Here is a 15,801-nt window from a genome sequence, read left to right as displayed (position 1 = left end):
GCAATGAGGAAAAGGTGATTCCATTTGTGGGCGGGGCTCGCTGGGGCAGGCTCTATAGGGGGTCGCAGGCGCCAGGGCGGCTGCAGTAAGTGGGGAAGCTAGAGGATCAGGCAGGTTGCTTGCGCGCTTGCTTGCGCGCGTCCCCCTTGGTCCAGGCGGTGTGTTGGGCCTTTGGCTGTCCCACTTTTAATGCCTGTTTTTCCTCCCACAGAAAATGAGCGATTTCCACCTTGATCTTAGCCCACTCAGGGAGCCCCTGGGTTTCATCAAGATTCTTGAATGGGTGAGTCTCTCGGGGGGGGGGCAGGGGCGTTAGATGGAAGGGAAGTTTTCCTCGATGGGGCAGTTTGGGAGGGGGGAGCCTATTTTAAACCAGGGGTGGATGAACTGCTCTTCCCCAAAAGCAGGCGGGGAAGGGAAGGCTTTTGGGCCTAGGAAGCTACTAGGCCTGCTCTAAAGTCTGCTAAAGAACTAGGATTGATGAAATGGACTTTCTTGCTAGACTTGGTGTGGCCTAAATTTGCCCTTTGCTGGCTTAAAGCAGTTCTTTTTTTAAAAAAACCTCTGTTGATTGATACCCCCTACTCCTTTAATATGGAATATTGAATCTCAAAGAACTGTTATATATTTTTTCTGAGACATGTGCTCATGTAAACCCAATATTTTTCTCACTTTAAAATTACAAATCCAAAATCTTAATTTTTAAGAATTTCAATATCAAGCATCTCATGAAGTCATAATTTGTAACCCACCCAGGGAGCCTTATAGCTAATGGGTCAGGCTGAAAAGCTAATAAAGTTTTTTAAAATGTTGGGATTTCCTTGCATTGCTAACTGTGCAACAGTCATGCTCTGCAGGTCTGCTTAGCAATAATTATTGTTCAACAATAGTTCTGACAAGATCTGAGATATTTGGGTACATATTAGCAATGCTTTAAAATGGCAGGACGAAGAAAACCCATGTATGACAAAGGTGAAAGTAAATTAAGTTTATGGTAGAAACTAAGCTTTTAAGGAATATCCTGATACTATTTTGACTAAAGTTTAGGAGTTTTGTCCATGTAATTGCTTCCTAAAGATGATTGAGACATCCCAAAAATATTTGTTGAATATTTGGAGTTCCTGTCTTCTCATAAGCTTCTTACTAAGCTGTCAAAAGCAATTGTGCCATTATTAATTCGATGACTAGCAAAGGTTCAGTAGATACATGCTGGAAGCACATTCTCCCTGCATGTTTCTTTTTGTTGTGTAGCTGACAATAATGATAACTCTGTGAAAAATAAATGCTCTATGCACTTACCTTACATATGGGCACGAAAACACCCTCTTACACATTACTATCATACTGTGTTCAGTGGGCTTACTTCCAGAAAAGTGTGCATTCAGTTGCAGTATAAACAGACTATGACCATTATAGTATCAACCATGGTTGAAAAAGACCCTGTCCTATAGCATTTTAACTTGTGTGTTTTTGAAAAAAGCACTTACCTAAAATTGACTGTTTTGAGAAAAGGAGTGGGTGCTCTTATGTATGGGTAGACAAAAAAAAGGCCTTACAAATCCCAGTATTCTCCAACCTGCCATGTTGGCAGGGAAATACTGGTAATTATAATATATTTATTTTTCAGTGTAAACATGCATAAATTTGAGCCCCAAGTCAGTAAGACATACTGTATAGTATTCCTTGCAAGCAAGAAGAAATGCATATATTGATTGATGTCTCCTTTTTATACAGATCTCTTCTATCTTTGTATTTGCTACATGTGGAGGCTATAAAGGTGCAACTACAATTCTAGTCTCATGTAAAGGGCTTGTGAACAGAACAGTAACAGCTGCTTTTGCCTATCCTTTCAGGTTAGCTGTAGTATCTTTTGGTATGGAAGTCCTACCGCTTGGACTCTGTCCTTGTTAACTAGCGTCCCATTATTACTGGATTGGTCCAGCAGTATTCCTCAGATGGTTGGCTAGATAAGTTTTCCTATAGTGGTGAATGCACTCTGTGTGTGTGTGTGTGTGTGCATGCATGTACATACACACACAAAATGCTTGGGCTGTGTGAATTGAATAGCTAATATACATAATTAATTGTTTTGTTTATTGATTTGTTTCTTGTAAGCTGTCTTGAGACGTTTTGCATATAGGATGGGATGTAAATATTTTAAATAAAGAACTTGCCATTGTGTACATTCATCACACCTCATGGAGAATATACACAGCCCGTTAATGAAGAAGATACTGTGCGTATTTTTTAGCCAGTATATGTATCTTAACAGTGCCTTGTATATTCTGTGGACAATATACATTGGCTTCCAGGAACACTGGTGAACATGCATAATATTGTAATTTGCCAAAGTAATAAATGTGCTCTCTAAGGAATTCTAGAGCGCAGAAATCTGTAGCATAAAAAAGCTGCATCTTGTTTGCTTATGGTATCATCCTATGCATATTTAGACAGGACAAAGCCCCGCAGCTCCAGCATTCTTGTGGGCTGGAATGTGCTGTGTACTCCAGCCAAAATTACACTGACAGGGTATGCAGCGAGCTGCAGGAGTTTTTTGTCTAAACGTATAGGACTGAGCCCTGAGTACACATGCCCACAAGTGGTATCAGGAAACAGTCATAAAAAATAGTTACTGTGACATTAATCTGAAAGATTAATTTTATTCGCCATGGTACCACCAAAAATCAGTTTGACTCTAATGACACCCACACTGAAAAGATAGCTGATTTCATAGTTTATAGAAAGGAAGGCTCAAATAATCTTTGGGTCAGCTGGCTTCTCTTTCCTTCTGCCCTCAGTTTATGACCTGACTTACACTTGCTGAGGTGGTTAAGTGTGCTGTGCCTTTATAGACTGCAAGTAGTAAGGGTGCTTCTTGTTTGCCTGCATGAAAGCAATGTGCAAGTAGAAAGGGATCATGGTTGGCAATGCTACAGTTAAATTAGAAGTCATTATTATGGGATAGATGCAAGGTAAAACTCTACCTTCAAATTATTCTAGATTTCATTTTCCTAGTCACTTCATGCTTGCTTGTTCTTTGCCAAAGTAGCTTTTTTGCACCTATAAAAATGAGTCATGTCTATTTTTAGAGAGAAAGAAACAAACACCAGTTTATACTTTGTGTTCCAGTGTTTCTTTTAGAGTGCTGCAGTAACAGGAGAGAAAAGCATGGTCTATATTTGCTAAGGATTAGGTAATAGAAGCCTAATGTAAGACGAGCAGACTGTGTTAAAGAATGCTGATTTTAATTCTCCCCCACATAAGCTATAACATGATGTGTAGTTCAGCCTGCCATGATCCTTTTCTACTTGCATGTGGTTTTTACACAAGCAGTTACACAAAAATATGAGTAGGACTTGCTGTCTGTAAAGGGATAGTGCACCATCCCCTCATTGTGCTTCCTGTATAAATGAGGCCATAAAGTGAGAGCCAAATGAGAGAGAGGCTGGTGACCACTGGACCCATTAGGAACCTTGTTTTCTATAATCCAGGAAATCAACTTGCTGTTCAGTATGGGTGTCCTTAGGGCTGGACTGACTTCTAGATAGTAATGCTGTATAGAAAATCAGTCCTCATGTTTATGTCTACATCTCTTGCAGGCAAGTATATTAATGGCACAATCTTATTCCTGTTTAGACGAAACAATCCTACAGGTACTAGCATTCTTAGCTAGTGTATTTCTTTGATAGCATATGCAATGTACCACAGCTAGAATAATGCTGGAGTTGTAGGACTTTTCCGTCTAAACATGCATAGGATTTTGCCTTAAATTATAACATTTTTTCTTGTACATTTCTGCACTTTCTCTAATATTCCTTAGAGATTGTCTTTATTGCATGGAAGATTTATAAAACCAGATCAGATCATGCTTAAGTGCAGATGTTCTCAAGTATTCCTTGGAGACTGCATATTGCCCACAAAAGATGTTTGCAGTGTTCATGTTCCCTAGCATAAACAAATACACATAGTGTGTGTGTGTGTGTAGAAGAAATGCCTCAGTTTGGGTGTCACACTTAAAAAAAACATTGTGGTAGATGTTGACCTAACTTGTGAGGTAATTCTATCCCAAGCAGAAATACAAAATGAAGAAAAGCCTCACTTAAACATTGACTGCTATTTAATGCTAGGTATCCTCCACAGTTTTCTTTGTTCATAGATGAAGTAATAGTCACTATTGCTTTATCCAATAAACTACCACTGCTTCCTTTCCCTTCTAAGCTATTGCTTGTAGGTGCTGTAGTCCCAGTATGATTTGGGGTCTGCAGGGCTGTTTTTTCATGGGGGGGGTAGGGAAAACTAGTATTGAACACATTTTTTCAAAAGACATGTACAGATTACATAGTATAGTCCTAGAATATGCTATATTAACCTGGAACATACCATGAGCTGTAGACCTAGCTATAGCTAATATTGTCAGTGCTATAGTTTATAACTTTCTGATATGGAATACCAGGAACTTCAAATTTGATTTGCTGGTTGACAGTTAAAAAGAAGCTTAGCTTTAGCAGCCCATCTAGGTAAATTATATGTGCTCCTCTTATGTCTGTGCCTGTGGAATATGCTTTCCCTGAGAGTTTTTTCATCACTTCTCTCCTTTTTAGGTTGAACCAAGTTACATTTAGTTCACCAGATCCTACTCGATGCAATGGCACATGGTCCGAGTTCCACCTTGTGGGCAACTTCTCCTCCTCTGCACAATTCTTTGTAACTTTAGCAGTCTTGATGTTCTTGTACTGCATAGTTGCCCTTGTGCTGTACCTTGGTTATATGCACATATATCGGAGTGGTGGCATTTTCCCAATAATAGTAAGTTCCTGAGATTTGGGGTAAGATGTAAAGAGAGAGAGAAAGCTCTTGTTCAGCCTTGAAGTGATATAAGTAGATAGCTAAGGCTTACTATACATTTGTTAAGAGTTCAGGCAGATCTAATATTCACAATATGCAGGAATTCGCTTGAACTTGATAGAAGCTGAAAAGGGGTTGTGAAAATATGCACCTGTAGGGTAAGTAAAATTATGAAACTTAATGTGGCTTCATAACCAGGTGACCAGTTCTACTATTCAGGCCAAGAAACTATTGCATTCCCACTTATTCTGAAAGAATGTTTGAGATTTATATTAGTGAAATTTTTGGCATTGCCTGCTGACCACATAGCAACCTGAAGAGACAGAGATAAATGCCACAGACTTGGCTGAGTGTGATGCCTCTGCATTAGTGGAGAGCTGATGTGATAATAGTAGTTAAGAATGTCAAATTAGGACTAGGGAGACCTGGGTTTGAATCCCTGCTTGACTAGAACTGGATGGCCTTGGACTAGTCACTTAACTTAGCTTACCTCTGTCAGGACAAAATGGAATGTGGAAAGAGTACTGTATATTCCCCTTGGAAAAATAAACTCATTATTGAATATATTAGGGAGTGCAGCTCCTAATTTGCACAATATTTTATCTGGTGAAAGCTCAGAATGTAATGCAGCATTTCATTTCAGTTGGAACAGGGAATTTCTGTCCACTTTTATGGCCAGAATATGCTTAAATGAAACTGAAGATGATAAATATGCATTTTAAGTTCTTGCAGTATAAGGAAGAACAGTACATCTTTTCTAAGGCTAAATTTAACCAGCGGGTCTTTATCTCACTTGTGCCATGCTCCATGATACAATAAAGAGATTGCTTCCAAAGTTTTCTAAAAACAAATATGCCATAAGTGAATCCTCAGCCCTGCATCTTAGCTGATGTGCTGAATGAAAAGCTACAGCCATGAATTCTGTGAGCAGCCTTCATTTTGGCAAGAGTCAAAACATTTTCCAATAAATAGTAAAAGGTTTGCTAGGAGTATATAGATGGTTGCAGAATTGATCTTAACTGACAAAATTACAGGATTCTTGCTAAATTGCATAGAAACATAATTCTCCAATTGGAGGTTTTACAACTGGAGATTCCACTGAGCTGTAACCTTTGTACAGTGCAATACACAAAGCTTACTGAACCTATTTGCTTTATTCCCTGTTTTTCTGCAAGTGTATCTAAAGCTATGCATAAGTGAATAAAGCTTAAGGTGAAATAAAACTGACAATACTAAAGTCATCAGTTTAGTACTAGTATATATTGTGTAGTAGATGTCAGGTAGCATTTCATTTCTGTAATCTTGAAAGCCTTGTACTATGCTGAACAATGTGACTCTCTCTACAGGATTACGTCTTCACTCTGGGTGCTGTTTTTCTGTGGCTGGTCAGCAGTGCTGCCTGGGCAAAGGCTCTTGTTGACATCAAAGTGTCAACTGGTCCACGCATTGTGGAAGAAATACCTGCTTGCAAATTATCAGGGTCCTCTTGTGTTTTTGCTTCTGTTACCAGCATGGGAAGTCTGAATGTGTCTGTGGTATGTATATTAACACCTGAATGTTCAAGTACTGATTTGTTTGTTTTATTTCACCCAGCCACTGAAGCTGTCTTGCTGACTACAACAGAAGTTTGGTTAACAGCCCTAGGAAGTAGAACTTGGGGCAAAAGGAGTTGTAATGCTTGAAATCTGAACATAATATCCTATAGTATGCTTTCCAAACTGAAAGCTGAAACTTGTTTCCAAGTGGCAGTGTAAGGGAGCAACCTTTAAAATAAAAAGTGTGTTTAGACAGAGGGCTATGGCAAAGCAAAAATAAGGCAAAGAGTTCCAAGGCATATTTGCTAAATATTATGGGCTGGAGAGACAGAATTCTCCAACATTAAAAAGGCTGGGAGAGAAGAATCCTCATAAAGCTTAACAGGAACTGCTCTCCTGAGAAATTGCTTATCAGCTTGAAATTTAACTCATCCCATGCTGTAGTCCCAAATTAGAAGGAATTGGGAGAGGGGTGTAAAGTTCAAAAATACAAGTTGGTAGGTTCTGTTGCTGATTTCCCATGGACCAGTTGTGGTTTGGCCTTCAGGCTTTGTATTGGGAACTGAAGACTTGAGGCTATAGGCTGGATTTGGCCTTCAGTTGTCAATATAAATACTAGATAGGTTGGATGGTAAGAATTGAAGCTTAATTCTAGTTAGATAGGATGGATGTTAAGAATTGAAGCTTAATTCAGACATTGGTTCTAAAAGTCCAGTACACTTGCAGCTTGATCTATTCTTTCTTTATAGGTCTGAAGTAAGTCCCACTCCCTGAGTTCAGTGGGCTTTGCTTCCATGTAAGTGTATATGAGATTGTGATCTTGATAATGTACTTGACCTTCTTTGTCCAACTAAACAGATGCCAATTTCTGTCTTAACCAGCAGTTGACTCTGTCTAGCAAATCCAACAATTAAAACCATGAAAATATTCAATCTATTTAATGCCTGTCGCTTCATCTGCAAAAGAACTTGGAAGATCCAGGTTCTAGACCCCACTTACCTATGAGACTTGCTGTGTGACTTTGACTCAATCACAGGGTGATTGTGAGGATGAAATGGCATGGAGGAATATTATGCTAATTCACCTTGCATTTCCTGTAGGAAAAAAGGCAGAATATATAATAAGCTGCTGCATAAAACACCACATGCTTAAAAGAAGCGTAAAATGTATTGATTCTCTTCAGTTGTAAGGTAGCAACTAACGTATATTTCTGTTCTTTATACAGGTTTTTGGCTTGCTAAATATGATTCTGTGGGCAGGAAATGCTTGGTTTGTATACAAGGAGACGAGTCTGCATAAACCAAGTGGTAATTCCCCCACCTCTGGGCTCTATCCACCTGCCTCAGGAATCTAAACAGATGTAGCTTCATACCAGAACAGTCCTGTTGCAATCTGTTGACAACAGTTTGGAAAAAAACCCCTAAGGTTCAGAGTACTTTACAGTAACTATTTTTTCATGGATATAAAATGTCAAAGCATATGCTCTGGATAGAAAATGTAGTAATTTTTGGGATGGCTTACACTTCATTGGAATTTCTAATTCAGTCAAACTTGTGTATATACTTGTTTAGAACTTAGTTCAAAATCTGTTCCAGAAAGTAAATATCTTGCATTTGATTTCTACTAAATCTTGTCAGTGTAATACTCTTCTAAACTCACGTTGCACTTCTGTTTGGTGCATAATCTGAGGTTCAAAATAACTTTGCACACTAATGCTAATGTGTGGAAAACCTTTGCTTAAGCACATTTAACTTGTCTAATTTAAAATTCTCAAATTAGCATTTTTGCATTTCTGACCAGTGTAATTTGTTTAACTGTTGCTTTAGAAGAGTAAATATTGGACACAGCATGAAACATAAATGCTATAAGGACTGAGGCAGATCTTCTAAATATTTGAGGTGGTAACCTGTGCCCATTTTTAAACCACCAGTGACAACATGTTTAAAATGCAAACTCTGAGGATGAGAGAGCCTGTTCCTGAAAGAACTAGTTAGATAGGTACAAGAAAGACTCTGGGAAGATCCTGAATAGTACCAAGTTTGATGTAAAACAAACAAACAAACATGGCTGCTGCTTTGAGGACCTGCCTGTAATGCACCTGTACTTTGGATTCAGTTAACCTAATAAATTGAAAGTTTCTAGGAATCTTTTGTTTGCAGCATTGAATGTACTATAACACATGCTATCAACTGATGTAAGGACAATATAAAGTGTCCTAACCTTTGCCAGTTTTTTCAGTGTCTGGCAAGATACTTTCTGGAAGATGCTTTCAAACTTTCAGTTATATAACAAGCAGACATTCGTCCAGAAAAGTTTTAATCTTGATATGTGTCATAGCTGGAAATGCTTGCTTCACAGAAGTTGTATCTAGCTTTTTGGGGACCACCTCAGTTCCCCGCACCATAGCCCTCAGCAGGGTCCCCCAACCCTATAGCATTTAAAGGGGGCTGCTGTGAGGAAGTCCCTTTGCTTGACAGCATTGTTATGCACTGAGTACTCTGGAGCCTGTGGGTCCTCAAACTAAGGCCTGGGGGCCAGATCCGGCCCGCCATGCCCATTTGGACCCACCGCATGCCCATACTCATACACATGCCCGCTGCCGCCCACCTTACCCTGCACGCAGTTTGCTCGCTTGGAGAAAATGAGTGGTTTGCTTGCTCAGAGAGGATGATTTCCAAGCAAGCAAGCCACTGCCTCGTGCTCCCACCTTGCAGTGCGTGCCTGCCCCCACCTCACCACTCCTCCCCTCATTGCGCACCCCGCCCACATGCACCGCCGGCACCACCTTTCCGACTCATGCCCAGCACTGGCAGCGTTCAACTGGCCCCCTGGTAAAAAAATTTGAGGACCCCTGCTATACACTGTATATGCTAGGGTCTTGCCTTCCTAAATGCAGGCAGTGATGGCTGCCTACAGAATAGCTGTAGATCTGTTAGCAACTGATTTCATGCGCAGTCCCCCAGGAATATTCCAGCTATGCTGAAGTATAGAAACTGCAAGCTGATGTCTAAGTGAGGCTTTCTCATGAGATGGAAGTGATAAACTTTGAATAAATCAGGGATCCTCAGCCCCATCCCACTTTTGTTTAGCCAACCCTCACCTGTCTTGTGAAGTTCCAGATTTGTTTCTTCCAAGGCTTGTAAGATCTTCAGATATGCTGCTATTTTTTCTCTTTGGCCTTACTCCTTTTGCCTTGAATTCTGCTCCTTTTGCCTTCAAACCTGTCCACCACTGGAATGTATCCTCCAGGAGCTGATCTGAAATTGAATGAGACCTCCTTGCTGAAAGAGGTTACCTACTCCTGGACTTGATGCTGATTAGAGTTGGGCTGTTTGTCTGTTACTGAGCAGGTATCTTGCCTCAAAACTACCTGAAAAAGCACCGTTGCAAAGCTTACATGATAGATTTACTTCTTACAAACCTCCAGGCTTGCTGTTGTGGCCTGCAAATGATTTCGAACCTTCAAAGCTTAGACTCACATTCAAGTATCCTTTTATTTATATGGCTGTAGATCAGCATATAGTGTACAAAACTAAGAGTTGCACAAGGCAATGTGCAAAGGATTTTAATGTGGAGGCCGAGTTCCAGTGTTTCAGATGACCATTGCCAAGTGAGGAGTTGTTCATATATGTTGTCTTGTGGTTAATTTATTTCAAATGATAAAATTGTCTTGATAGCTTGGGGAAAATTATTTTGTGTGATCTCTCACTGTAACTCTTAGGGCAGTTACAGTGTCTCACCACAAACCAGCCACAACCTTACTGTTTTTCTGTATTACACAAAGAGAGTGTCCTGTTGTATTTTTAACAGAGGTAGAAGCAAATGAGAAGGTCAACCCTGCAACAATTTTTCCACCCTTGATTGACTGCCTAGTAATGTCTAAAGAGTTGACACACTGGTAGCTAGCATTTGAATTAGATTTCTTTCAGCCAGTCAGTTGGGATGGACCTTGTTTTAAGAACTAACAGTCCATTTGATTTCACAGTTTATGCTGTGATTTTTGTGTGCATGGTGGATTTTGTTAATGGCTTTTGGAGCCCCACACTCTGATTTCTAGGAAGTGCAAACATCCTTGTATATGTAGAGGCTGGCTGATTTAGAACCCTGAAAAAGCAGGAGTTCCAGTTGGGTGCAGAGCTTCTACCAGCTGGAGAAAGTCCCTGTTGCATCCACTTCTCAAGGGAATGGTGACTGGGAGGGGAGCATGGCTAGTGCTTTTGTCCCCAGTCCGCTGCCATTTACCAGGAAGGAAAGACAATGTGTTTGGTGAACGGCTCACATGAACAATCTCATTGACACTGCCTCCTACATGTTATTTTGTCCTCATGGTTTACAATTTCTCCAGCACTGCTACTTATCCATTGCAGAAGGCTGAAATTCTAATAGCACTTAATGCATTTGATGAGGCAGGCTAAAGTCCAGGGGCAGCCACACTTGCTCAGTGGAAGAGCCACATACAACAATTGTCACATGTTTGAGAGATCCAAGACATGAACATATACTTATTGATTTTTTTATGACCAAGCAGACATTGTTGCAATTATTTAGGTGGATAATCAGGCAAAGAGTTTTTGTAATTTGTTTCATAGATAATTCACTTGTAATATTGTAAGCCGTCCTGAGGTTTTTGTATAATAGGATGGCATACAAAAGCTTTTAATAAATAATTATATAGGCTTTTAGTACAATTAAAAGCCAACTGGTACTTGCGCATCATAGCGAATTCTACTAGGCTAGGCAATTAACCATTAAACGAATCTCACTAAGAGTGCAGATTGATTGGGTCCATTGAGTTTAATCCAAGGCATCCATGCACATGTGTCTGTCTACTTCATTGTTTTTGAATAAGGAAATAACATTGTTTTTGAATAAGGAAATAACAAGCACAAAGGAGCCCATCAGCTGGAGCAGCATGGGATGAGCTCTCATGAGGCTGCTGGCCCAGCCAGAACTTCAGGAAGAGAGCAGGACAGGATGACAGCCTTAGGAGAGCCCACTGAAATCATGCCTGTCCCATCACTGGGATCCATACTGAAGGAGGAATAGGGAGGCTCTGAGCCTCCCGTGAGCTGCAAAATAAACAGAGCCACATGAGGCTCACAAGCCTTGGTCTGGCCAACCCTGCTATGCTGCATAAAAGCCAGAAAAACGTGTTGGTCATGAAGGTGTACAAGACTCTATGCTACTTTAATCACTGCATTGTTGCACTACTAAGAGTTTGGTGCAATAAAGGCTTGGCAGTCTATAACCCCAAGTCACCCATCAACTTGTTCTTAAGATAGCTTGTTCTTAGTAGTAGATTATCTATTTTCCTTAACCAGCTTTTTTCAGTGATACGTATGGTCCAGAAAAAAATAGGTACATCAAAGCCCTTTAAAAATCAATAAGACCAAAGTGCAATACTGTGTAATTATTGGTTTAATGTCCTTTAAGGCCATATTCCCACTATATCTTGTAGAGTTTCACAGGGCCAGTTAAACATTAAGATGCTCACAAGTTCCTGAAAACATTAAAAACCAAAATAGTTCTGTTAATTAGTTCTGAGAAAAAGCTTCTCCGTACCACTAGGTGTCACTGTTGTTGTATGAACAATTTTTACAGTATTTCCAGGGGCACTTTAAATATATCTAGACTACTGTGAAGAAATAAACTAATTCCTGTCAAAGTATGCCACATGAACTGTGTGCTTGATGGTTGTTTCTGTCACACACCTCCACTACCTTCTTTTTTAAAGTTGCACTGTCTCCTGAGCATATGGAATTTGACTTGCACTGGTGCTGTAGATGGAGGTTTAGGTTCAAACTTTCTTCAGCTATATAGAAAGCTTAGTGCTTCAAGTGCCTGAGGGCCACCCCTGTATGTAGCCTTGACTCCCATGATGAAAGTAAGTAGGATATAAATAAAACAAATAATGGAATGTGATAGAATATGATTTGCATGTAGCTGGAACTAAGTTATTTAAGTGTGGAGTTGCTAATATTTGGTTTTCTTGGAAGGAGAACAGTGGCATTTTGCAGGTTAAGCATGGATTATGGCACACAGATTAGACACTCTAGCAAACACATGCAATTGCTTCTAAAAACCATAAACATGACCTTTGAAGAAGCATTCCTAATCTTTCCTTTTCCTAGAGGGAATGGCTTTTCTGAATGGTTCCTACTGTGTTCTTGTAATACTTTAACCATGCTGTCATTTTGGTATGACCTGTAGGTAAGAGCACCATGGATTCTATCAGACAATATGGGAAAACTGTCCTTCCCAGTGGGAACTCACAGGGTACCACAGGGATTTGTCTCCCATTCTTTTCATGTTCTTCATGCAAACTTTGAGGGAGCTTGTTCAGAAGTTCAGAGTGGGTTGCATTCAGTATACTAGGCTCACTTTCACCTATTTTTCTTGGTCCATCAAAGCAAGCTTTGAAAACCCTTTTTGAATTCAGATTAGCTTTTGACAGCTGAATATGCCAGTTATGGTTAATTACTCCTTAACAATGCTATTTGGAATTGTTTGTCTTTATTATTTGATTCATTGCTTTTATAATTACGTTTTTGTTCAAATTTAGTAAATGCCTCATAAAATGCATCTCACTACTTAAAATCATAATAAAATCAACACAATGAAACTAATAACACAGCATAAAATGCAATATTAAATATAAGATGCAAAATTACACTGTAGGTATTAAAATAATAAAACACAAAAATAGTAAAATATTTAGAGAGCAATCCTATGAGGTTGCCAGTAACTTGGAGTTACAGGCACACTATACAGGGTGGGAAGAACATGAAGGCATTTCAGCTATCTAGCTGTAGTACTTTAGAGAAGGAAGGATGAAGGCTGAGTTGCTGCCAAGATACTTCATTCAGCAGTGCTAATTGCCTGCCCTCTCCAAGATTGTTTGTGTGACCTTGGAGAAGCAGCTTGTGTGGTTCTTTCCTTGCCAGCTGTGGGGGCGTTCCAAACACAGAATCCCAGCTCTGCCATCAGAGCTGAGATCCAGAAAAATCCTATGGCCCCCTAGACACTGTTACAGAATTGTACCTCATGCAGCTTTACTTTTCTAACTGTGCTGTTGTTTCCTGCCTTGGAAATACTTTCCAAAAAGGCAGGTTGGTATTCTTTAAATTAGAAATGCAAATATGAAGAACCTACTATTTTTTCCCCTCAGAACTACTGCTTTTTATTCACACACAAGCTATTAAGGTTTCTTTCAATCAAAGTGTTGGCTCTTTGCATCCACACAGGAGTTGATAAGAATCCTAGCAGGGTAAATACAGACTGGAAAATGTATGACATGCTTTCAAGTCATTTTATGTGGGTGACTAAGATCTACAGGTATCTTTGTGCAAGCCTGCTGTAGCCACAAGCATTTCAAAGCTGTGTCAATGGTAAGATTAAAACAACAATATGGGTTTCAGTGGCAGTGGCACCTCTTGCTTCATCAGAAAACCACTCATGCACAAATAGGATTATTTTATTTGCTCAAGTCCAGTAAATACAATGGCATTGCAGAGTTCTGAATGGCTAACTTACATCATTAGTGTTTGAACTTTTGCCACTATAACAACAGCAGATCCACGGTAAACTCTTGACATGACAGGGCTGCCCACTGACTGTGAATCATTCTTTCTATCCCTGTCATTATGTGATTTTCTGATAAGTGGAAAATGAAACGCTCTGGCTGAACAACTTTTACCTCTTTAATTGGTTGGTGCTACTGAATTAGCAACATAAAACAAGATGTGTTGGATCAGAGCAAAGGCCTATCTGGTCCTGCAGTCTGTTTACACAGTGGTCATGTTATACTCAGCTGAGTATGTCTGTCAGTGTCGCATGATTGAAGCAATGGCTGAATTAGTGTAAGCAGGACACTGTTGTAAAGCTACTGCAAAGCGTGCTCTCTTACTAATGTCTCCCAGACTTTCAATTAAGAATCTAAATTTTCTCTGTGAAAATTTAGGACACATGGCTAGTCTTTGCTCTGGGCATAAAGCTTCCATCCCAGAACAAACAGTACCTTGCATAGGGAGGGATGTTCCATTGGGATGTTAGGAAATGTTCACTTTCTTCCCATGTAGTACAGCTCTGATCTTGCTCCAGCTATACACTCCAAAACAAGAAGCATGTAAAATATGATTATATATTGCCCATGTCATCCCATTTGGCTTTCAGGACATGCACATCACTAAGCCCTTCTGTGCAAGGTACCACTTCCCTGTCAAGAGCAGGCAATAAAGTTATTTCCAGACCAGAAGGCCCTTTTGAATACCATACATTTTCATCTCATTAAAAAAGCCAAGCCTAACCAGCTTCACACAATTCATGACGTTCAAGATGGCCAAAAGAAAGGCAACCTTGAAACCCAGTTGGGATTCACTGGCCTTGTGGTGACAGCTGTTAAGGACATTCTCTGGCACCAGCACCAATGATGACAAAGTTTCTCTTGTAACAAGGATGTCACACTTATAAAGTTGTCTGCTGCATAGACTATGGCACTGGAAGGGAACTTCTGGCCCATGGGCCTAATCCAACCAGTGGAGGTCCTCATCTGGCCTGTGGAGACTTGAGCATACTCCAGGTCTCAACCCCACAAGTGCTGCCCTCTGGTCCAGAAGCTTCCTTGTACTTCCAGATGGATCTTCCTGTTTTCTGTGATGTGTATTTGGAGTTAGGGAAGGGGGAAGTGCTACAAACGTACCTGAAGTTCATTATGGCTTCTTACTTTTACAGTACTTTAATTGGGGAGGGGGGGTAGCTATTAGCTTGATTCTGTGACATACAAAAACAGTAAATGATGGTGGTAAAGATGCAAACAGTATAAAACAAAGCTTGAAAGAGATACCTCATTATTACTGCAGAACTGTTTCCCATATGAAATATTTTTGAACCAATAATTTGCATATTGGAAGAAGATGGAGATAAATCAATACTCCTTAGCTTTCTTTATACTTAATGTAACCACCTTCCAAACTTAATTTACTTATCAGTACATACACAATTACAGATTGCTTTGGTGATGAATCAGTGACATAATGTACCTAAAATGTTCTCTGGACGCACAGAGATGGTAGGCATTTCCCCATTTGGGTCCAGCGAACATCATACAAAAGTTTTCTATCACTTAATTAAAATACAAAGTAAACCTATAAGTCCAACATTTTGTTTACTTACAATGCAAGCCTAGGCAGGTTTACTCTAAAGTAAGCTGTACTGGACTTATTCCCAAGTGAGTGTGTATAGAATTATAGCTCCTATTTGTTTATTACTGAAGCACAGATTAAATTTTACAATAATGGAGGCGGGGGAGAGAGCAATATGACTGCAACTGATCTCAAAGGGTGCTAAAACCGACTGTGCAATCCTGTGGTAGTGCAGTAATAACTATATTGTTACAACTTAGCCTTTGCCTTGACTATGCTTG

General features: G+C 39.8%; 1 protein-coding gene across 1 annotated transcript; it reads left to right on the top strand.

Annotated features, from left to right (window-relative positions):
- Positions 1–208: 208 nt before the first annotated feature.
- SYPL1 (synaptophysin like 1) lies at positions 209–7,734 on the top strand. Its single transcript, XM_044423469.1, has 5 exons — positions 209–283; positions 1,735–1,853; positions 4,602–4,806; positions 6,192–6,380; positions 7,606–7,734. The coding sequence occupies exons 1-5, from the start codon at positions 215–217 to the stop codon at positions 7,732–7,734; spliced, it is 711 nt and encodes a 236-aa protein (XP_044279404.1). The 5' UTR covers positions 209–214.
- Positions 7,735–15,801: the final 8,067 nt, after the last annotated feature.

The sequence above is a fragment of the Varanus komodoensis genome, unplaced genomic scaffold, assembly GCF_004798865.1.
Source record: "Varanus komodoensis strain SLA01 unplaced genomic scaffold, ASM479886v1 scaffold13_3, whole genome shotgun sequence".
NCBI classification, from domain to species: domain Eukaryota; kingdom Metazoa; phylum Chordata; class Lepidosauria; order Squamata; family Varanidae; genus Varanus; species Varanus komodoensis.
The sequence above is the reverse complement of the archived record's forward strand: the minus strand, read 5'-3'. Positions and strand labels throughout refer to the sequence as shown.